At 44.0% G+C, this 25,386-nt stretch overlaps 1 protein-coding gene across 1 annotated transcript in view; it reads left to right on the top strand.

Annotated features, from left to right (window-relative positions):
- cps1 (carbamoyl-phosphate synthase 1, mitochondrial) overlaps window positions 1-25,386 on the top strand; it is a gene marked incomplete at both ends in the record, with an annotated part of 108,352 nt that overhangs the window by 21,022 nt on the left and 61,944 nt on the right. Inside the window, 10 exons of the mRNA XM_083776007.1 lie at window positions 244-372; window positions 1,055-1,199; window positions 1,797-2,007; window positions 2,853-3,051; window positions 4,079-4,255; window positions 5,287-5,405; window positions 13,703-13,848; window positions 15,650-15,711; window positions 16,549-16,612; window positions 17,492-17,673. Coding sequence (XP_083632133.1) covers window positions 244-372; window positions 1,055-1,199; window positions 1,797-2,007; window positions 2,853-3,051; window positions 4,079-4,255; window positions 5,287-5,405; window positions 13,703-13,848; window positions 15,650-15,711; window positions 16,549-16,612; window positions 17,492-17,673 — 1,434 coding nt within the window. The remainder of the gene's footprint in view (window positions 1-243; window positions 373-1,054; window positions 1,200-1,796; window positions 2,008-2,852; window positions 3,052-4,078; window positions 4,256-5,286; window positions 5,406-13,702; window positions 13,849-15,649; window positions 15,712-16,548; window positions 16,613-17,491; window positions 17,674-25,386) is intronic.

Genomic DNA, 25,386 nt, shown 5'->3' on the forward strand with positions numbered 1-25,386 from the left:
GCTGATGATCAGTGATCAGTATCAAGATTATATAAACGTTTTGACTTTTAGATTTGACTTTTCTAGACACTGCACACACAACACTCATAAATGTTCATAAGCCTTACTTTATTTACTCACTATGTATTTATCTCTTAGCTATGAATGGTCTCTTTTAAAAGGAGACCTGTTGTCAGTTGAGACTGTTTTCCAACAACAAAACAAAATATGAATGTCTGTAATGAATGTGTTCCTTCCCTCCAGGTGTCAGATGCCCTGAAGGCAGCGGAGACCATCGGCTACCCTGTGATGCTGCGCTCAGCCTATGCCCTGGGTGGCCTGGGCTCTGGCCTGTGTGACAACAAGGACAAACTAGAGGACACCGCTCGCAAGGTTTGGGAACATGTACACCTTTAAAAATGATCACATAATCGCTTGGGTTGAGTACTGAATTTGATACGTTTAATGGTAAGGACCGAATGAGGTCAGTAGACTCCGTACTACAGAGCACTGTTTCCAAAACAGTGGGTTGGGATTCTGGACCCATTTGTAGACTATATTCGACAGAGGAGGAAGTCGGCTTTTGGTTGCACTTGTTTGAACATTATATGAGTTGTTAACTGAGTTGTTTTCTGTTGTAATGGAAATTTTGAAATGACTCAATAATTTGAGCAGGACAACATCTACAGCATCTACAGTATCTGCCTGTAATGCTGTCTAACCTACTTGTGCTTCTTTGATAATTAATTTGTATCTGCAAATTTGTATTCTGCAATAGCTGTACGATGTGCGAAACGCTTACAAGATTTTTAAGTGGGCCTTGATCCAGAAAAGGTTGAGCTTCACTACTGTTTTGGAAATATTTGTATTGAAGCTCCAATTATAGCTTGCCCAATGGGGGGAAAAAGATTTAGAATTCTGTGTTGAATTATAAAATAGAGAGAGAGGTTTGGTTTTGTCTTGCAATGTGGTTGCCCCACTTTCTGAAGCTGTCACATTGATCATGTGTGTGTGTGTGTGTGTGTGTGTGTGTGTGCGTGCATGCGTGTGTGTGTGTGTGCGCGCGTGCGTGCAGGCCCTGGCCATGAGCAGTCAGATCCTGGTAGAGAAGTCTCTCATGGGATGGAAGGAAGTGGAGTATGAGGTGGTCAGGGACATCGCTGACAACTGTGTCACTGTCTGTAACATGGAGAACTTTGACCCGCTGGGCATCCACACTGGTACCAACAACACACATTTTGTTCTGTTCTGTTCATTTTAATTTAATACATTCTCTACAGATTATCTATTCTGTTCTGTTCATTTGTTTTTAATTAATGAAATGACTCACTCAGTTTCTCTTCTGTATGAAAAGAACATCTCACAAAACCCCAGATCAGACTCTATATGGTTGCTGTCGGGCAGAAACATCTTTGGCTATATCTTGCCCCTTATCCCTAAACTAATTTATCATTTTTTACTATAAAAAAAACCTTTTGAAATAGTTCAAATAGCCGATCTACAAGCTCACAATGTCTAGAACTATTTTAAAATGTTTTTCAAAATAGTAAAAAATGGGAAATTAGTTTAGCGATAAGGGTGGTGCAATATGCAGCCTCTTATCTCCATATTATAACTTTCAGTTTTTTTGTAAATGAATGCCCTACTTGATCATGCTACAGTGTCACATAAATGTATAAATGCAGATATACAAGCTCGAAGCGCTGCGCGAAGTGATGTAATTAATTTTGGACATTATGAGGTGTCCACACGACAGAGGCGATATACTATTAAGTCCAAGCTCTTACCCGCTGATGGCTCTCGCTCCCCGCCTCCAGGCGACTCCATCGTGGTGGCGCCCAGCCAGACGCTGTCCAACGAGGAGTACCACATGTTGCGCGAGACAGCCATCAAGGTGGTACGCCACCTGGGCATAGTGGGCGAGTGCAACATCCAGTACGCCCTGCACCCGGCCTCTCTGGAGTACTGCATCATAGAGGTCAACGCACGCCTGTCCCGGAGCTCCGCCTTGGCCTCTAAAGCCACTGGGTAAACAGACCTCCACAGGTGTTTCTCTGCTCTGCTACACCAATGTGTCTCAAAGTGTCCTTGAGTGGGTTCCAAATGGCCATGTACGGGTGTGTAACTCTGAGAGTTATGGGGGTCCTTGAAATTTAAATATTTGAGAACCAAGGCACACTAAATGGAACAGAGCCTTAATTAGTATCATCTGTAACACCTGTGAAGGAAGTAGGGAAGTGGCACGGAAGTAGGAATAGTTATTATGTTTGCATATAGCCCATTCCACTGGCTGGTTAAGACTCGGGAGACCCGGGTTCGAATCCCGGGTCTGACCAGGCACTTGATGACCGTAACAATATGGAAATAGTTCTGCTGAGCTGAGGTGCAGTAGTACAGTAAGGCATTTTCTGAACAAGGACAAAGTGTGAACACTGAATGTGAATAAAAAAGTTAAAACTTAAATGAAGATATTGAGAGTAAGTGCAAGTAACTCTACAGTCTCTGGAGGTTTTGTATTTCTGCATCATTAACACATGATTATGTACTTCTAGTGCTCTGTGACCACAAAAACAGTAATAAGTTGTGTCTGTGGAGATGGAAAGTAGCATAGTGAATCTGTGTCTATATTCCACTGCACTGTATCTGACTGCCTGGTGCATTGTCCTGCTGTAGTAAACTGTTAAGAAAGGGCTGCACTCAGTAAAAGCCTGTTTACATCATTTAATAGTCTATGTAATGTCATATAAACCATTTTAGGCTGTCCAGCCATCATCTGTGTGTCACACATAGGATGAAGGCTGGACGGCCGAAAACATTTTAGTAAATAGAGATGGAAAGTATAAACCTCATCATACTCCTCCCCTCTCCTACAGATATCCACTAGCGTTCGTGGCGGCCAAGGTGGCGCTGGGCATCCCACTGCCGGAGATCAGGAACGCGGTGTCTGATAAGACCACGGCCTGCTTCGAGCCCAGTCTGGACTACATCGTAACCAAGATCCCCCGCTGGGACCTAGACCGCTTCCAGGGCATGTCCCTGGAGATAGGGAGCTCCATGAAGAGTGTTGGAGAGGTGTGTGTGTGTGTGTGTGTTTGTGTGTGTGGCTAGTCAAACTTGAGTGAAGCTTAACCAGTTGAACCCCATCATCCTTATTTTGGGGGGAACATTTAACCCTGTAACACCCAGCGTTGCAATTATACAACATATTTTAATGAATGAATGCATTTTTTTCACCTAAACGTCATCATTGATGTTCATTGCGATGCCATTGGTCATGATATTTGCATATAAATACCCCCCACAGAGGCTGAAATTCACACAAATTAAAAATGTCTGGACTCGTTTGAACAATTTTGAACCTATGACCTTTGACCCTGATAAAAGTATGTAAAATAACTTTTTTTGTGGTCATTAGAATGTCTAGAACATGATTTATTTATTATTGTGAAAGATATCCCCCAAATGTAAATGTATTAATTTATTATTAATTTATTAATAGCCACTAATAAATGTACATACTCACCGTCACAACACGTCGGCGAGTTGTGAGCTTGTACATCAGCTATTTTCGGCAAAGAGATTTGGTGTAGATCGGGGGGAAAAAGAGTGCAACTCATGTCCGTCTTTTGTCTAGTCAAGTATAGACGAATTCAGAAACGGGTCTCATGGTCGCAGCTTATGTATTTCCTGTAGGCGGAGCCGACATAATACTACTTTAAATGCTTAGTATGAGGTATAAAATACAGCAGCCTTGTGTTCATAAAACAGAAAGATTTGGTATTGGGTATGGACGTTTTTTTAATGTTGCCACTACTGTTGGAGCAGCCATAAACTACACAGGTTCATCCCGATGTTCTGGGCATCTTTGTAATGTTAGTAAAATGCAGTTAAAAGAGTAACGTTTGAGGCAGACTAACATCAGTCACTCTACAGTTCACTGTAGTAGAAGAGGTGCAGGTTTACCCCGCAGCTATGTTTGCTCCGCCTACAGGAAATGCGTAAGCTGCGACCATGAGACCTGTTTCTGAATTCGTCTATAGGGTCTTGGCTCCAAGTTGTTGATTATGTCAATATATTCTTGTCCTCTGTGTACGTGCAGGTGATGGCAGTGGGTCGTACCTTTGAGGAGAGCATGCAGAAGGCCCTGAGGATGTGTCACCCGTCCGTGGATGGCTTCATGCCCCGGCTGCCCATGAGCAAGGCCTGGTCCCCCAACCAGGACCTGCAGCAGGAGCTGGCCGTGCCGTCCAGCACACGTATCTTCTCCCTGGCCAAGGTACACACACGCGCCATGCGCAGTTGCGCACCTCAGCTACACTAATCCGAGAGGTTGGCCATGGAGTTCAAGTCAGCTTTTCTCTGGGTCTCACAGCACACACGCACACGCACACGCACACACACACACACACACACACTTTTCAAATTAATATGTATTTGACCCGTGTATTGAGACCATTGAACCACAACTGTGAGCTTGATAGTTTGAAAAGGTAAACTCAAGGACATGTGAATGCAAGGTGCTCACAAAGTCAAACTGGTAGAATAGCAAAGGCCTTGGGATTAATGAAGTTCCAAGTTAGTTCAGATGTTGTGACATTTCACCCTCTTGCCCAGGGTTGTTATTTAGTTCCACATGGAGCAGCTCAACTTCGCTCAGCATCCTCTTCTGCCTTTTTAAATTCCAACCCAACTTGTGTGATGGAAGAGAGGTGAAATAAGGAGGCCATTAGCATTATCTGCAAACAGGATGCTGAAGTTCCAGTTCGCAAGCACAAAGAGGAGCTGCACCGAGTTTATGGCGAGAGAACGACAGGGTCGTTGCTTTACCCCCCCCCCCCCCTTTGCCGGCGCCCTGAGGAGGCAATCACAGTAAGGTGAAGTCAGTGTCAGGCCTCCGTAGCGAGGCACTCTGCGTCGCGGCAAAACCCCGCGTGACAGATCTGTCTCCCCCCACCAAACGCGGGATGAGATGGTTGATGCTGGTGGCAGCATTAAGGACTAATGGTCCATGTCTTATTGCCAGGCCATCAAACTTCAGTGATGACCCCCCCTCAAGGGTGTTGGCTCAGACAGACACTCCTACAGTCACCGCAGCTAAGCTAAGCTCATCTCAGCTCGGCTCACGTGCCTTCTGCTTCCAGGAATAGGTTGACTGTAAACCATTGAACTCCGCTCAATCGCGTTGTTGAGCGGAGTCCCTCAGGGCTCCATACCAGTTACTTTTACAACATTAAAAACTTCCCAAGTTATAGTCAACATGTTGTTTTATTGGTTGCTTTGTGTGTGTGTGTGTGTGTCACGTGTCAGGCCCTCCACAGCGGTGTTGGCGTGGATGAGATTCACCAGCTGACAGCCATTGACAAATGGTTCCTCCACAAACTGCGTCGTATCACGCAACTGGGTCAGCACCTGACCCAACACGACAGGTGATGCAACACACTCACACTCGCTATAAGCTCACAACAGAGTAAAATCCTAGCAGTGTAACGATACATTTTAACAGCGATACGATACGTATCACGATACATGGTTGACGATACGATAGTGATACGATACGACTCAATGATTTGAAATCGATACAGTAACTATTTAATATACATTGACATTTTTTTTTATTAAGTAATTAAACCCCTCTTTTTAATTTTTCTTCTAAAAATACCACACAAAAATGTAGTATTGATACCATCAATTTATTGCATAGCAAAACGATTCGATAGTGATTATTTTCATTGCAAAACGATACAATACAGCAATACTTCGATTCTTGAAATTAAAATCGATTTTGATGCAGTTACTAATACTATATCGTTACACCCCTATAAAATCCACATCCAAAATAAAGTGCTGCTGCTGCATCAATAGGTGCAACCTTACAGAAAGGTCTGCAATAGTGCAAAGCACTGCTGCAATGTTTCATTAGGCCACAGGCTGTACCTCACACTGCTCAATGGTCAGTAGAACTAACGGAACTAACTAGAGACGATGTACGAGCGCTGGTGTCACGATAGTGGTTCCTTCTTCCAGTTCAATAGCTGTCAGACGACGATGTCAGGAAATGGATGTAATCTATACAGGCTACTTTCAACCTGGCATTGCTATTTTTGGGCATGTCATTATTAAAAGCAAACCAATTCCAACTGTTTAAAATCTGAATGCATCAAATTGTTAATAGTCAAAAATCCTGTGTGAAGTGAGCGGTGCAACTGTACTGTGTGGGGGTCACGGCAAGCTTTCCCGCATCGGAAACGGTCGAGACATGACAGAGTTACCGTGTGGGCGTCCCCGAGGGGGTCCCGGAACATCCAGACCCCCAGATACACGGCCAGGGGGCCGGCGAGCCTTCCTGTGTCCGAAACGGTCGAGAAATGACAGAGTTATCGTGTTCTAGCTTTTCCTGCTCATCCGTGTTGGGACGCGTAGACATACATACACAGTACATGCGTACATGTGGACACACATATAGTTGCGTAGTGGAGCGGAGGCACCACTCAAAAAGTGTTTCTCTCCTGGATAACTGTGATATTGGGATATCCATGTCTCGCCTATTCAGTTCTGTTTTACCGTTTTCATTTGAGGGTTCTGTGTGTGTGTGAGAGACATATGACTCTCTGCTGACCTCTCCTGGTTGTATTCATGACTGGTTGGAGTTTAGGAGGAGTGGAATATTGAAGATGAAAAAAGGTTGAGAATGTCAATAATATAATAACTTATACAATTGGGTTTGGGTTGGTTGTATTTGGTCTCCCTGCTCTTCTATTGAGACAATTTGATTCTGTGAGTTTGATTGGACATGATTGGTATCAGAGACTAAATGTTTTTTTTCAGTACTTACTTGCACAGGAGACCTGGGTTCAAATCCGGGGTAGGAAATTATATTTACAGAGTGTAACTTTTAACATACTGTATCCACAGATGAGATGAGGGGCTTAGATTGGCTTCTATACTGTCTGTATGCGAGTTCCTGAAACAAATGTCGCTCCAACTGGCTCTCTGTATTCGGCTGGCTCCAACCAATCTTATCTAGACACACAGTAGCAGATAGTGAGTCCAGCAGGAACCATTATGACTAAAATAGCAGCTTGCAGCCTAAAAGGCAAACAGAAATATGTTTTTTTATGCATACAATCTGCATATGATCTGACAATTGTACAATTTGTTATTGAACATTGGAACATTTTATGTTTAATGTCAAAAACACAGTTAAATTGTTAATCGCAATTATTTGTATGAATTAATCGCCAGCTTAAATGTTGTAATCGTGACAGCCCTAACCAGCCCTAACGATCAATGCCGCCACTCACAGGACGCGCGCTTCCTACCTCCTGCCTCCAGCAACCCCTACCCTGACTCAGCTGTTCAATAATTAATGAGAATTGGTCCCCGCCGCCGCGATACGGGCCCAACACATTGTAGTTATTGGGCCGGAGGACTAGTCTAGAGGACAGGTGGCTGGTGGGAGGGGGAATCGGTGGGCCGCGGGCTCCACCAGGTATACAATCCTGGATTGTTGGACCCCTAAGCTGAGCGAGAGAGATGAAGTGGGGACCCCCTCCCCACTATATTTAATATACAATTGTGTTGCATATTGAGTTGTGTTGCACTTTTTCATAGATAGCTTCATAGTCCTGTTTGACAGCACTAGCAGATATTTAAAAAAAAATATATATATATATGAAGCTTTATGCACATCATACTATAAACGAGCGAATGTCTGTCTGTCTGTCTGTCTGTCTGTCTGTCTGTCTGTCAGAAACAAACACTTATCTCCTCATTGCCTGCACCAATCGCTCCCACTTTTCACACAGGCATTGACCATAATAATATGGAGGTCTTAACGAAGCCATTTTTCCAATAAGATTAATAATGAATTTATTAGTGAATAAAAACCCGTTTATTTGTCCGTGGTCTATCTCCGACCGAGCCACACTATTAGCACACATCTCTCCATGCCAAAATAAATCTGCACGCTCCCACAATCCAGCTAGGCTACTTTTTACCGACGCAACTGTCGTATTTACTGTACAGATATTGTTTTTACATCACCCATTTATATGAAATTATAATCCAACCCAGGGCGCAGTACCCCCCGCGGCCACCAGGGGGGTACTGAACAACTCATCTCCCCATAAATGCAATTACTACACTACTAACATGACAATGACTGTTTGAGACTTTCAGTTCTATGTATGACTATGATGTACTGTTTTTCCATTTCCAGTGAAGAAGTCTATATTAAAGCAATTCTTCCTCAAAATACATATATCAATAATATGATATATTACATCACATTACCCACACTGTACATTTGGGAATACCTGTGCGACAGCCCATACTTTCTGTGCTGCATGTCAAACTGGGGTCTTTCATACTTTTCAAATGGGGGTCTGTGGGCTAATAAGTGTACATTTTACAGTCCTTGCCATGAAAACATTTCCCTACCATGCATTTATACAAATATTTTCATGTTATAGTGCTGTTTCTATTCACACAAAAAAGACACAAATATATTATACAAGTTAAAATGAAGAGCAATTAAATATATTTATGGGGGGCAATAGTCCATACAACGGGTAAGGACTATGTATATTAATACAATAAACAAGCAAAAGGGCATTGCCTGACCATGGATCACACCAAAGGACCTGCAACATGACTGAGGAACACGTTCCACTTCAAATCATATTTATCCAACTGATTATTCATCTTAAAGGATAACCTCTCCAAAGCAGCCACAATACCAAGCTATCAATGGTATACTTATGATTGTACTGCAGCATTTTCTTGCAAAAGAAACTACAGTAGCCTACTAATTAGCCTACTTTTGTGCCCAACCTAACTTCCCAAGACCATCTGTAAACAATTCCCCGTTCCCCCCTATCAGTAATGTGATCTATTACAACACATTACCCACACTGAACATCATTTGCTGTTCATATATTCAGAACGGGTAAGGACTAGTTTATAATAATTATTAAAATAATAAATTAATAATTCGGTGGATATCTTTCACAATAATACATAATACATGTTCTAGACCAGTGGTTCCCAAACTCTTTCATGTCAAGGACCCCCAAATTGACACTACTTAGCCTGTGGACCCCCATTTGAAAAGATATGCCAGGGACCCCCATAAGAGAAGATTTTTACGGCTCTAGCAGTAATTCTCAACCAGTATAATTTCAAGGACCCCCAGTTTGACATGCATTAGTCTACGGGCCACCATTTAATGGCATTCCTATCTCTGAGACCCCCAATTTATATAATTGATAATGATAATCAATGATAATTTAACTCAGAGTGTACAAATGGAACCAAATGGAACCAAATGGACCCGTCAAATAAGGGTCCATTTGGTTCCATTTGTACACTCTCAGAGTTCCAGACCCATAAGGGTCCATTTGGTTCCATTTGTACACTCTCAGAGTTCCAGACCCATAAGGGTCCATTTGGTTCCAAACTATCATTTAGCTGTGTCCCCCCTGGAACTCCCTCAGGTACCCCTGGGGGTCCCCGGACGCCACTTTGGGAACCACTGTTCTAGACATTCTAATGATCACACAAATGCATGCATTTTAGTTACTTTTATCAGGGTTAAAGCATAAAGGTCATAGGTCAATTTTGATTAAAAATGTCCAGAGATTTTGAAGTTGTGTAGATTTGTGCCTCTGTTCGGGGTATTTATATTCAAATAGCATGACCAATGCCATTGCAAGACTAAACAATGAATGATGTTTAGGTGAAAAAAGAACTGAAAAAAAAAAAGATTTAAGTAATTAATTAAAATAAAAAATTTACCGAGAAGCATCTGGGTCTTAATCATTAACTGCCAGGTGACACAGAATATTTAGTTAACAATAATAAGTAGGTAATAATTTTCAGATGCACACGTCTGCGTGCATGTGTGACCACACCAAGACAGACCGTTCACGCTGACTCTAAGGCCTGGGGGGTCCCTGAACCCCACTTTGAGAACCTATGAACTACAGTACTCGAGTACAGTTACTTACTTCCTTTCCACCACTGTGAGCCCGATGAGACCATCAAATGCCTGCAATTTGAAGCTCGCGCTGTGATTCTCCCGACTATGAAATCTTAGTCCTTATTGTTTTCGTCGTCTCGCGGAAGATTGTTATTTCTCTCAACCCCGGCCGACTGCGGCAGGATAGTTAAAACACACTTGACATTTCCAATGTGGTTACGGTACTACCGGGCCATAAATAATTCAAATGGGGGGAAAGAGGAGAGAAGAGTCAGAAGAGGGAGACTGGCGTTTCAGAAGGAAGGAAGCCAGTTAAACGGATCTCTGATTCTATTTTTCACACTCCTCTCTCTCTCTCTCTCTCTCTCTCTCTCTCTCTCTCTCTCTCTCTCTCATATAAAACTTTTATCCATTTAAAATGAGGTTTAAGTGGCTGCACTTGCCAAAGTGAGGGGGCTATGGAAAGTACCGTAAGTATATACATTTAGGTACTATTATTATTCTTTCTTCTGTGTGTCCATTTATCGATACTTTACTTTATCGATACTTTATAGTTATACTTACATCTCAGAGGCAAATATCGTCCTCTGTACTCTGTGCTCTCTACCCGCCTGGCATGCCTGGCCCTCCTTGAGGCAGTGAATTAGCTGGTCTTCGCTCCCATCAACTGCCACAGTCAGTCCACACACTTTGGGAGGATACCAAAAATCAGCAATTAGCCATGGCTACACCACTCTCTGTCTTGCACTCACGCACACGAGAAGGGGCTCTCACGTTCCCTGACTTGGTGTATGACTTGTCTATATCACCTACCATCCAGTTGTCGTAGGTGTCACAGAGGTGTGCTTTGAAGGGGCCGTTCCACACCACATCAGGGGGCTGAAGGTACTTTGTACAACCTCCAGGTATTACAGCCATTGTACATTTTGCTAACACCTCTTCAGCTCTGCCTTGGTGGCCACGCTGATATGGCAATGGTACGAGTCCTTTACATCACCCCCTTAAACACGATGAAAAGTTTCAGCTTGGTCCCATCCGCTTTGGCTGCCAGAGCCACAGTGATGCGTGCCTTCTCGTGACCGGTGGTTTTGAGAAAATATCAGACCTACAAGCTCACATGGTGCTGAGGCTTGCCGCGTTGTGAGCTTGTAGATCTGTTATTTCTTTGCTCACAGGCTTTTTGCACCTGGCCATCATATGGTAACAGACAGTTCCTGTCGAGCATCTTTCTTTAGTACTAAATTACAGGGTATGGCATATGGTAAACAATATACAATTAGGGAGCGTATCAACACACAGGTGTAACCACTACATGTTCTGATTGAGCAAGGGGAAGCACTGAGCAGTGCACAAATCCAGATTTCATTATAAACTGTAGATTGCATTTGAATAAAACCATAATTTATATGCCTACACATGGCTTACTCTAGTACTGTACCAGTCTACCGGTAAGTCCAAGTGGCTGTTACAGGCGATAGAAAATGTAATGAAAGTATTGTCGACAGATTTAGCCTGAAGACTCCTTTTCCAAGTCCTGTTTATATTTGTTGCAACAGTGTAGCACCTGGTCTGACAAGCATTCAATTGTTTGATATTTTAAACAAACAATGTTGATATCAATGTGGTCACAGCTTTTACATGTCAACTCCGTCAGGACATTATGATCTTTGTTAAGAATTCCAAAATAATGTTTAGTATTTTAGTTTAGGGTTAGGTTTAGCAAATGCCATTTCGTCAACTCCGTCAGATACTGTACATGTCAACTCCGTCAGACACAAAACCTGACGGAGTTGACGTCTGACGGAGTTGACAAAATGGCATTTGTTTTCATCTTAACCCTCTGTAATACAATGTAGCCATTTTGTTTTTTCTTCAGTTGTTAACTAAACCTAACATTGACCACATTGATATCAACATTGTTTGTTTAAAATATCAAACAATTGAATGCTTGTCAGACCAGGTGCTCCACTGTTGCAACAAATATAAACATGACTTGGAAAAGGAGTCTTCAGGCTAAATCTGTCGACAATATATTCTGATTAATTTAAGACTTTTAAAAAACTTGACGGAGATGTGGGACACACATTTGATATGAGATATTTATTGGAAAATATAAATTAAAATTAACTGTGTATATTGTTTGCTATGTTGTTGACAATCTATTTTCATTTAGTATGTATATTTATGTGATTGTGACTTTATTAGACACTTTTTTGGCAGTTTGAAATTGTGACCACTTGCTGGGGACAGGCTTAATACAGGCTTTTTTGGGTACAGAGCCTGCTTTTAACTAATTCAGATGGAATATGAAAAAATATATAATGAAATTAATGTCATAAGAATCCACAACTGTATTACATTTAACTTTACAAGTGCTTTTATTTTTATGAATTTATTTATTTTTTAACATAAATAAGGCTATGTGTGGGACAATGTGTGGGACATGTTTTTTCCACTTTTGTCCCTCATCTCAAAAATGAGTGCTATATATAGACGTCTACATTTAGCCAGGCTAATCAAGGTCTAAATGTAGACGTCTAATTGTATACAGATGTCTAAATGTAGACATTGAAACAATGTTGTTTCAACGTCTATATATAGTCTACATTTAGACCTTGATTAGCCAGGCTAATCAAGGTCTAAATGTAGACGTCTAAATGTATACAGACGTCTAAATGTAGACGTTGTCTATATATAGACATCTACATTTAGACCTTGATTAGCCAGGCTAATCAAGGTCTAAATGTAGACGTCTAAATGTATACAGACGTCTATATATAGACGTTGAAACAACTTCTATATATAGACATCTACATTTAGACCTTGATTAGCCAGGCTAATCAAAGTCACACACACACACACACACACACACACACACACACACACACACACACACACACACACACACACTGTTAAAGTAACAACCAATGTTTGTAACACACTGAGATTCATTGTCTCGTTATAGTCCTGTTGTCTCTAGGCTTTTTCCTCTGACACAATTTTATAGTACGTTTTCACTGTCTTTATTTACCGCAGTCGGACTGAATTGCACAGGCTTTAGGGAAAAGAACTGAACAAAAGAAGTGATTTAAATTTAAATAAAATGTAGACGTGCAAACTCACTATCTTCACCTCTAGTCAAGATTATTATAAACATAAAACAAAAAGTTTTGAAATTAGTTTTCAGTACTGTACTGTAGATACATTTCTGTTGTAACAATCCTTCTTGTCAATAACCTTTGTTTTAAAGCCTGTTTATTTCCCTTTTAAATGGTACCCCAGGAACATGCCATGATCTGGAACAGTTCATTTCATAGATTAAAACTATGACGAAAAAAATCCTTGTTGACTACATTTTTTCACTGACTAATACTAAATTAAAACTAAGCTAAGATGAGACTAGAATAATATTGACAATTCCATAGACTAAAAGGATGTAAAAAAACTAAAAGTAGAACTAAAAGACAAGCCATTATATGTTCGGTTGTGCTTGGGTGTTCTGTGCTCTGAAAATCTGATTTTCAGCATGCAACAAAGTGTAAAATCTGCCATTATGATGACATGAAGGCCTGCCAAAATACATTTGTGACCGAATGCAGGTGTCTCTGTCTGCCTAATAAGCACAATCCCACTAATTAATGACACTTTGGGATGACAATGGTCACTCTATTGTCCTAAAATGCTGAAATGTTCCCCCCACAACTTATCTTCGACACTTCTTCCTCCACTGTCCCTTCCATGCAGCGCCTCGGTTCCCAGGGAGCTCCTCCTCAAGGCAAAGCAGGACGGCTTCTCAGACCGCCAGGTGGGCCAGGCCCTGGGCTCCAGTGAGGGGCAGGCCAGAGAGCTGCGGCTGGCGCAGGGCATCAGACCCTGGGTCAAACAGGTCAGTGCTGTGCAGGGCATCAGACCCTGGGTCAAACAGGTTAGTACTGTGCAGGGCATCAGACCCTGGGTCAAACGGGTTAGTACTGTGCAGGGCATCAGACCCTGGGTCAAACAGGTTAGTACTGTGCAGGGCATCAGACCCTGGGTCAAACAGGTTAGTACTGTGCAGGGCATCAGACCCTGGGTCAAACAGGTTAGTACTGTGCAGGGCAGGGCATCAGACCCTGGGTCAAACAGGTTAGTACTGTGCAGGGCAGGGCATCACACCCTGGGTCAAACAGGTCAGTGCTGTGCAGGGCATCACACCCTGGGTCAAACAGGTTAGTACTGTGCAGGGCAGGGCATCACACCCTGGGTCAAACAGGTCAGTGCTGTGCAGGGCATCAGACCCTGGGTCAAACAGGTTAGTACTGTGCAGGGCAGGGCATCAGACCCTGGGTCAAACAGGTCAGTGCTGCGCAGGGCATCACACCCTGGGTCAAACAGGTTAGTACTGTGCAGGGCAGGGCATCAGACCCTGGGTCAAACAGGTCAGTGCTGGGCAGGGCATCAGACCCTGGGTCAAACAGGTTAGTACTGTGCAGGGCATCAGACCCTGGGTCAAACAGGTTAGTACTGTGCAGGGCATCAGACCCTGGGTCAAACAGGTTAGTACTGTGCAGGGCAGGGCATCAGACCCTGGGTCAAACAGGTTAGTACTGTGCAGGGCAGGGCATCACACCCTGGGTCAAACAGGTCAGTGCTGTGCAGGGCATCAGACCCTGGGTCAAACAGGTCAGTGCTGTGCAGGGCATCACACCCTGGGTCAAACAGGTTAGTACTGTGCAGGGCAGGGCATCACACCCTGGGTCAAACAGGTCAGTGCTGTGCAGGGCATCAGACCCTGGGTCAAACAGGTTAGTACTGTGCAGGGCAGGGCATCCGACCCTGGGTCAAACAGGTCAGTGCTGTGCAGGGCATCAGACCCTGGGTCAAACGGGTCAGTGCTGTGCAGGGCATCACACCCTGGGTCAAACAGGTTAGTACTGTGCAGGGCAGGGCATCAGACCCTGGGTCAAACAGGTTAGTACTGTGCAGGCCTGCAGGGCATCAGACCCTGGGTCAAACAGGTTAGTACTGTGCAGGGCACGGCATCAGACCCTGGGTCAAACAGGTTAGTACTGTGCAGGGCATCACACCCTGGGTCAAACAGGTCAGTGCTGCCTGCCTGCTCCTGGTGCTTCTCAGGGCATCAGATCAGGCCCCCAGAAAGGCTTGGAAACGGTGAAGCCGTCCCACCCTACTGGCCAGAGCTGGAACTTCAGGCGGCGAAATATACAAATGTGCAACATTAGTACACATTCATACTGTAGATCTCATAGAATGAAATTAGTCTCTGAAACAGTGTTCAAAAGGAGTTGTATGTGTTATTTAAAGATGGGGTGTATTTCTTTCCATTTTTTCCATGAGATCGTTATTGGACCCAGTGTTGTTTTTGAGGGGTGCTAGCCCCTCCTATGCCCAGCTTTTCGCGTTTGTGTGAACACAAACATTGGCTTGTAGTAGCAATGATTTGATTGGCTGAGCAAAGTACATAATGTAGATGAAAGTGAGGGCAGAAAAGTGAAGACGCCAAAAGTGTTTGGCCGAAATGACATTTGTGATGATTTGATGATTTGATTTGATTTGATTGGTTGATGTATGATAATGCATGATGATAAGAGCGCCCCTCACTTCACACAGGTGTGATTTTTTTAATTGTATTACCGGTACTATAACTTTTTGTTCTCTTTTGTATTTTCCTCATTGTGTGTGAACAGATAGACACCTTGGCCGCAGAATATCCTACCAAGACCAACTACCTGTACTGCACCTACCATGGCCAGGTGTGTACTATAGCTCTGGCTTTAGTTTTCTCAGAACACAGTGAACAGAGCGCTCAGGTGGCGCAGTGCTAAAGAGCCTGGCCACCACTTCAAAGGTTGTGGGTTTTTAATCCATCCGGCTTCACTGTGACTACAGTCTACACAAACACAATTGGCACGTGGTTGGGGAAGCCGGGCGGGTAGGGTGATAATTGTCACTGCGTGTAAGCCTTCGGGCTGGGGCGGCGACTGTCAGCAGGGAGTGTTGGGCGGGAGGAGTAGGACGAATGGTAGGTGAGCCAGTAGCATACAATAGCAGTACCAACACAGAAATGTGTGTGGGGAGGACTCAATTGGCATAGCGACTAAATTGGGGAGAAGAAGCAAAATAATAGAACGGAATGTCGTCTCTGTTGGGTGGAAACCTTGTAAAGCACTTTGCGATGCATTTCTGTCATGAAAGGTGCTATATAAATGTATTATTATTGTACGTCCAAAACCTATTTTTCAGATAAATGGGGAAAAGAAAATGAGTTTGACTTTGTAGTTATTATTTTGTCACAATCTTGTGTTAATACTTTTCATTGGTTCAACATTTATAGAATCCACAGGCACACTTTCAGTTTCAAGACGTTTACAAATATAGCCGAAATAGACGATCTATAACACATGTAGTGTGATGAAGTACGGCATCTTTACACAAAAAATAATACATTGAGATACAAGGTTTCTGCCTGACAGCAACGATACGCTATGTAAACTAAAGAAAATATTTGCATGTTGCAAAAAAATACATATAAATCACAGTTTGATCAGTAGTTTGGCCAAAATGTATGTGACGTTTGTATTTGTCAACAGGAGCATGATCTGGACTTCAAAGACCATGGAGTAATGGTTCTGGGCTGTGGACCGTACCACATAGGTAAGAGAGACTAGAAAACCCTATAGCAATGGTTCACACCCTGTGTGGATCAGGGCTCGCTTGAAAATGTGTTCTGGTCCACTCATCTTTCGGCTGCCATCAAACTTGAAATGAGATAAAGTTCGATAAACAGCTGCTGTGGAATATAGTGATGCTGAAATTGATGAACACGGCTCCATTTTGGGAGGGACGTGGTGCAAATCCAAACCGACAGAAATCGGATTGAGGGCGACTGTTGCTCATAACATTAAAGCTTTTCGGAGTCACTAAACAAACTACTGTAAAGAGATGACAGGACAAGCATGTGGTGCATTAGAAATGACTTGTGTATTTTCCGTTTCTGGAAATGTGAGTGCCGTGATGTTTGTATTTTGTGTGTGTGTCAGTTGTGTCTATGGAGTTAACATTACATAATTCTAAAGACGTCTTTAAAAAAAAGTATAATCATAGATAGTACTTGATGATCATGTTCTGGGGGTGGGGGCGATCACGGCACTCACTCTTTAAAGAAAACTAACGTGTTGGATATTATTTGTCATATCCGCCCTGTCCAACTTCAAAGTCTAAAAGCCAAACAGAAATGTAAGTTTCCATGACATTGACAAAATTCATCGCAAATTTGTATGATAAATAATTGTTGTGTAAAATGCCATAATCGGCCTGGGCCGTGGCTGAGCGGTCCAGGCACCTAGGCCGGTAATCCAGCCTGACAGCGGGTTCGAGTCCCGAGCCCGTCGGCCTTTGCTGCGTGTCTTCCCCCCCCCGTCTCTCTCCCCCTTTCCTGTCAAGCTACTGTAACCTATCAATAAAGGCAAAAAAGAATGCCATAATCGTGACAGCCCTAGTGACCGCGCCTCCCTTCCTCTCCTCCACCACCAGGGAGCAGTGTGGAGTTTGACTGGTGCGCTGTGTCCAGCATCCGGGCCCTGAGGCAGCTGGGGAAGAAGACGGTGGTGGTCAATCACAACCCCGAGACAGTCAGCACCGACTTTGACGAGTGCGACCGCCTCTACTTCGAGGAGCTAACCCTGGAACGCATTCTGGATATCACTCAGCAGGAGGTCAGACACAGTGCTGTGCATGTCGTTGCTGTCGGGGCAGAAACCTCTTATCTCCATATTGTAACCGTTTGTGGTTTTTCGTGAATTAACGTCGTACTTGATCATACTACAGCATCGCACAAGAAGCATCAGACGTTTCGAGCGTTTCTTGTAGACATACTTTCACTATTAAAAAAAAAAAAATTAAACCTGAAAAGTAACAGGTTTGGACATATGAGGTTTCCACCCGATAGACAGATTTACAATGTTATATTCTGCAGTGTGGCGCAAGTGTGAGGGTTGTGTATTGGCCCGAACTGCAATGTGTTGTGAGCATGTAGATTGGAAAGAATGTAGGCCAACTATATAACCGTCTTACACAAACATTAACTTCCCATTGACAATGAATGGAGAATTTACATCATACGGTGTGTGGACGAGCAAATCGGCTATTTTTGTCCTACACAAATTAAATTCTTATTGACAATGAATGGAGAATTTATATCATATGTGTCTGTGCCAGGAATGATTGGGTATTGTCATGGCAACATGTCAGTGTGGGAACAGCATATAGGCACCTGAGCCCCAGGTACCGTCATTTCCCCCTGTTGATTCCCAGTAAATGTTTGTGTTACCATTCACCTCTCGTGTCTGTGGCTCCTTTGGATATATATCCCTGTGCCTAAACTGGCGTGTTGGCAGCGGCGATCAGACTTACATCTCACACCGAAAAAGGATTGTATACCAAGTCTTGTGAAGAGACAGCCTCACTGTGGATATTCTACCATCGGAACGCGAGAGGATTATTATGGCGGCGTCACACAGAACGCCTAAACAATGGTGCTTAACAAAAATAGAGAACGTGAACTGGCAACAGAATCTCCTGTATACGCTGAGTGAGTTCGCCCCGTTCCTTGTTGACGGCACAGTGTGGGAGAAGAAGACTAGAGCGTCACCACACAGAGGCTTCACTGACGACGAGGATGACGTACCCCGCGCGCAGCGCCGCACAAAGGAACAAAAAGTAAGCATGTTGGAATTGATGCTGGGGCAAATAGCCAATTACTGCCCTGTAATTTCACGTCAAAGCATCGTGAAAAAATTCTACATGTATTGTATTGACAATATGTGGCGGGCTATCCACCAGCACTATGGATTTCAGTGCACAGGAGCACACTTCATTGACTTTGCTGCTATTAAATTGGAACCTAATGAGAGACCAGAACACTTATTCCAGCGCTTAATGGCATTTATGGACAATTTGTTGCACAAAGACTCTGGTATCATATGGTATCATATGGGAGAGGCTGTGAGAGAGGCTGTGAGAGAAGATGAGGAACTGTCACCATCAATTGAGAACTTTATTGTGCTCACGTGGCTCCGCCTACTGCATGAGGAGTTACCCAGACTGGTGAAGCAGCGATATGGCAAAGAGCTACGATCACACACGCTCGCATCCAGTAAGCCAGAGATTTCACAGGCCCTTGATTCCCTGTTAGATGAGCTACAGGCATCAGAGGATGCAACGGTTATGCGCACAGCTGTTAGCTGTCTAGTTCTAGATTTTCTAGCTCTAGATTTCCCAAGCCAAAACAGACATGTTGTCTGTGTATGTGCCGAGGAGGAGGGTGTGCCCTCTTTGCAAGGAGGCGTGTGTCCACTCGATGGGCCCTTTGCAGTGATTAGAACTGACCCAGCACCAGGGTTCGCTGCGTTGGAAGGAGCTATTCAAGAACTGCAAGGGGAGATCTTGCGCATGGAGCCAAATTGCAAAGTCGTTACCCCTCTGCTGCTCTCGCTGTCTCCACAGCCCGCTTGAACAGCCGTGTCAGGTCACGTGGGTTGGCTGCCCTTGAGATGTTATATCAGCGGGATCAGTTTTCCCATCAGCAGTTACCTGTCGATGACCAGGCTCTCATTAGAGAGCAGCAGTCACGACGTGTTGCCAACCACCCGTACAGCATGAGACACCGTCTGGTCGAGTATCTGCGCCAGTATCTCTCCAGCCGGGAGACCTTTTGTACCTGTATGGAGATCGGAACAAGTCTAGAGCCTGTGACAGATACCTGGTTGTCAGCATTGATGGCGCATGGTGCAACATCCAGAAGTTCACGGGAAACCAACTGTGTCGGACCTCGTACAGAGTTAGAGTGAGTGATTGCTACAATCCTGCAGTCACAGGCCCAATGGACACGGCCCTGTCATCTGATGAGGATCCAGAAGAGTCTTTTCTACAAGGCCCTGATATACCACCAGCGATATCGGAGCCTCCTTTGTCATCCCTGTATCCCCGTAATGACAGATGTCAGACGTTTCAGAGCCTTCGTCGACTGGGGGCATGGACCAGACAGATGAGACAGTGTCTCCTCCTGAGGCACCCGGGCCCAGGGTGAGGCCTGAGGAAGCAGTCAGACCGTCATGTGACCCGGCTACAGGGTCTCGCCGGTCGGGGCGTGAGTGCCGGGCACCAGAGAGGCTACAGCTGTTTTTTTTATGTGAAATGTGAACTAACTAGCATGTGAAGGAATTGGACTATGGTCAGAAGTTCTTGGGGTGTATATGCACAGTGTGTGGGATGTGGTGCCAGGAATGATTGGGTATTGTCATGGCAACATGTCAGTGTGGGAACAGCATATAGGCACCTGAGCCCCAGGTGATCTTTCTGTACCGTTGTTTCCCAGTAAATGTTTGTGTTACCGTTCACCTCTCGTGTCTGTGGCTCCTTTGGATATATATCCCTGTGCCTAAACTGGCGCTGAGCAAATAGTTTTTGTCCTACACAAAAAGACGGAGAGTGGATAATTAAGTCATATGTGTCTGATCAAATAGACATGTTGCGTCATAATGATGTACGATGATAAGAGCACCCCTCACTTCACACAGGGGTAATTTTTATATTGTGGTATTGTTATTTTTAATCACACTCAAGACGGGCATATATACATAACATATACACACATTGGTAATTAAACAATAATTAGAATTCATCTGCAGCCCGGAATGACACAATATTTCAAAGGGCGATTAGTTTTAGACGATAACATTTGAATGAACTTAATTTCTCCGTAAGAGTCTTTTTCGGTAAATAATAAATTAATTCCAGTGTTAGTTTGAAAAGGTCCTGGCTCTCTCAAATGTATCACTTACTACAAAGTTTCCCCTTCTGTTTACATTTTTGGATTTGCAGTGATGTGTGAAAATGCCACTGCTGCTGCTTGAAGAATAGCTTTATAAAAATGACTTATCCTGGAAATGAGAATGTTTTTGCCAAATGTTCTGCAACTTAAAGCAGTTTCCACAGAAACGCACCGGGCCGCGAGCCATTCGTCTCCCGAGAGTCGAGCAAAAGAATCCTCTGCTCACAACAGCATGGATGAAACATGGCCGGCAATAATATCCATATCCTCCCTGTAGACTCCGATATTTACTAAGCTGAGAAAGTAGTGGCTGGAGACGCACGCACGCACGCACGCACGCACGCACGCACGCACGCAGGGGCGGCGGTGGCTCAGGGGTAGAGTGCCTGGATGGTAACCGTAAGGTTGCCAGTTCGAACCCGGGCTCCCCCAGAGTTACTGTCGAAGTGTCCTTTAGCAAGACACTGAACCCCTAATTGCTTCCGATGTGCTAGTTGGTGCCTTGCATGGTTTCCGCTGCCATCGTTGTATGAATGTGTGTGTGAATGGGTGAATGTAATGCACAATCTCTGTAAAGCGCCTTGGATAAAGGCGCTATATAAATGCACCATTTACCACGCACGCACGCACGCCACACACACACACACACACAAAGTCATGCACACACAGCATTGGCTCAGGAGGTAAAGCGGCCACTTGGGAATCGGGAGGTTCCCAGTTCGATTCCCGGCTCCCCATGTGTTAGTGTCAAAGTGTCCTTGAGCAAGACACTGAACGTGTGTGGATGAGTGAATATAATGCACTTTGGATAGGTGCTATATATTGTAAATGTGTCACACACGCATGCACCTACAGTATATCGTTGCTGTTGGGCAGAAACCTATTATCTCCATATTTTAAGTTATTGTTTATATATTGTCTATACTAGGGCTCCTCTTTTTTCTGGGGCGAATGCTCACTCTAGAAGGGATGCTAGGGTTCATGTGGTTACTCAACCATCCTTTGAAAATACCTGATATATCTACAAGCTCACAATGTGTCTCATTGAGACACGTAAGCTTTGATGTGCTATTTTCTGCAGTGCTTTTAGACATGGCTATAGAAGCAGAGTTGGGGTCCGTTACTCATAAAAGTAACGCACTACATATTACATATTACTTTTGAAAAAAGTAATGCCTTACATTACTTTATTACTCCCTGGAGAAAGTAACTAGTTACATTACTCGTTACATTACTTTTGCGTTACTCCATAAAATCGCATGTCGCATTGTCACATAATTTACCACTTAACAAATCTTTATAATCCTAATAAGGAGGACATACACAACATCTTTCTTTATGCTCTTTACCAGGTTGTGGAGGAATAAAACAAAATGGGCCTTTCCAAAACGGTCTAGTGCAGTGGTTCTCTTGACCTTGTAAAACTTTTTCTATGCAAACTTCTAATCAATTCTTCAATCAAATCAAATATATTCAAATAAAAATAATGAGACTGAGATAAATCAGTAGCCTATATGTTCACAGTGCTTTAGGATCCCTTTCTTTATGATGTGGAGTTCCCTGCTCCATGCTCATTAAATGTAGTTTTTCATGTCGGCATATTTGGTTTATTCATCTCTGCATTAACTAACTAGTGATTGTGACTCTGAGAGCACATACATTCTACAACAAACAAGACCCTCCCAGCTGGCAGTGTTGCCAGGTTTTGGAAGAGAAACAAGCAGCCATGTCTATGAAAACAAGCCCAAAAGAAGCCGGACTAGGCTATTATAAAACAAGCCCAAAGTCGCTTATAATAAGCGGACATGGCAACACCCCAACTGCTCCGTCTCTGTGACAGTGGGAGACTGGCTCGCTGTGAGCAGTGCTGTTGCGGAGATTTTAATACCGAAACGACGTAAATTTGACATGTTCTAGTCCGCGACTCCAGCGCACCATTACTGTTCATGTTCAACTCATCTCCGTTGTGTGCATTAGTCCAAAGCAACACTGCTGAAAGCAGCCACATGACGCAATTAAGTAACGAGTAACTGCAGCACTAAAGCGACCAGTAACTGTAGTGTGATTATCAATTTTGGAGGAGTAGTGTCGTTATATTACTCGCTACCGACCAAAGTAGTGTCGTTACAGTAACGAGATTTTCCGTTACTCGTTACACCCAACTCTGTATAGAAGTGACAACAGAAGAGTGGTGTTGTACAGAGCCTTTGGAATCTGGTCAAATAGAGGCAGCCGTTCATAGCTACTTTTGCTGTATGGGGCTGAGACATGGACCCTCACAGCACAACAGGAAAGACTCTACACAAATGTGGACATCTATGGGGACCTACTACGGGTCACAGACAAAGTCAGAGAGAGAAGGATGAGGCTGGCAGGGCACTGCATCAGGCACCCAGAACTAGAGGCAAGTAAATTGACTCTATTGGAGCCAACCCAGGGCAGAGCCAGGAAGGGCAAGAAGCACACCACCTACGTAGAGTCGTAGACGCACGTGGCGCGACAGCTTAGCTAACAACACTGTAAGAACCTGATTGCAGTTTACTATGAAATCCTGCGAAACCTAGTGTCCGTCTCATAACACACTCAATATATGGTCAATACAGAATTCATTTCATATGTTGATCTGACCTCGTATGATCTCATCAAACAGTCCTCAAGCTGACCTGTTCTGGCATTCCATTATGTTTATTTGGGGGGGGTGTAAGAAGCCATCACATAACATTTCAAGTAAGATGATAATACTCGGCTGTGCAGGCACGTTTCGTTTCTGGGTGGGGGTGGCGGGGGCTTGGGCCAGGCATAAAAAAGCTCTCTTCCTACGCAAGCCATCGAAGGGATGAGCTGCGCGGGGGGAGGAAAAAAAGATACCTAGCTGCAGGGGGGGGGGGGGTAGAAGGCAGAAGGCAGAGATCGTGTCCATCGTCTGATGCATCTCCCCAAGTGCCCTGCTCAGCTCGGCTATGGCAGGCAGCATAGGGGCTCCGTTCAGCGTTGCAATTTTTCCAATTCTTCGGTACACAAGACCAATGCACAGCCCAATCAGCAGAAATCCTGTAACCATAAACCATAATGACTGTTGTGAGGCGGTTAGTGTTGCTGCCGAGCCTGCCCAAATCTCGTAACCACACAGCGCATTTGCAATGTTTCATCTGACCGGCGTTGATCATCATAATAACCGCTCGCCCAGGGACCATACAATCCGTGAGTTTGTGCGTGCATGCGTGCATGCGTGCGTCTCCAGCCACTACTTTCTCAGCTTAGTAAATATAGGAGTCTACAGGGAGGATATGGATATTTTTGCCAGCCATGTTTCATCCATGCTGTTGTGAGCAGAGGATTTCTTTGCTCGACTCTCGAGAGACAGAAATCTGACGGACAGACACTCAGTCACACTCGGGTCATATTACACACACAACCCCTCCTCAGAAACACACAGGAGAGAGCCCTCCCCTCCCTGAAACAAAGAGAGAAACAAGATGAGGTGCACCTCACTGCACCGACACGATCGGCTTGGTACTGTATGCAGCGATTCTGTTGACCTGAGTTGCATGGGAGTCTCCGAGCAGCCATTACGTGACAATACACCAACCCCCTCCTATCCTGTTTTCAGGAAGTGAGGGGGAGAGGCATTTTATTCTTTTTTTGGGGATCACGTGATCGGAGTGTTGTGCTATCATCCAGTGCTAGTTGGTAAAGTGCCCGGGTGTGTAGAAAGGTGATTGAAAGTAATCAATAAAAACATGCGGTAAATGCAGAAATCCCTTTTCCGCACCGGACTGTTGGGATTTGAACCATGTAGAAATCCCTTTCCCACACGCTGTGTGTTAAGGATTTCAGAACGTGCTCAAAGCCTTGAATATAAGCTAATATCCATAGAGGCTGGTGTTCCAGAGGAATTGTAATCCAGTTAATGTAGCGATGGGATCTGGAGTGTGATTAAGTGTTTGTTTGTTCATGCAGATATCATTACCATCATTCCTCTCTCATGGCTGCGTTTCCCCCTTGCACACACAGGGGTGTGTGTGTGTGTGTGTGTGTGTTGTTACTATACAGTACTTATGAGGGCCAAATATCCCCATAAGTATAGTAGAATGTATTTTGTAATGGATATTGTTAGGATCGTTTTCCTATATTATAAGATATATCCTATATAAGAGAGAATTGTTGTTTTTATGATTAGAAAATAAGATTAGAAGATTCTTAATATTAAGAAAAGGTTGGGGTTGGGATTAGACAATAGTTAGAATGTGTGTGTGTGTGTGTGTGTGTGTGTGTGTGTGTGTGTGTGTGTGTGTGTGTGTGTGTGTGTGTGTGTGTGTGTGTGTGTGTGTGTGTGTGTGTGTGTGTGTGTGTGTGTGTGTGTGTGTGTGTGTGTGTGAGATAATCGTTGCATTAGAGCAGGCAGATAAAGCCTGGACAGGGGCGACGGAACAGAGCCATGAATAATGAAGAGGTACGACCTGGCGTTGCTATGGAAACCGCATCCCCCTTGGATCAAGCAGACAGGGAAGGGGGCGGGGTCGTAGCAGTGTTATTAAAGACGAACGACACACACACAGTGGTGGAGATTTTGTTACTCAAGTAAAAGTATCAATAC

This window comes from Protomyctophum parallelum (genome assembly GCF_964188405.1).
Source record: "Protomyctophum parallelum genome assembly, chromosome: 11".
NCBI classification, from domain to species: domain Eukaryota; kingdom Metazoa; phylum Chordata; class Actinopteri; order Myctophiformes; family Myctophidae; genus Protomyctophum; species Protomyctophum parallelum.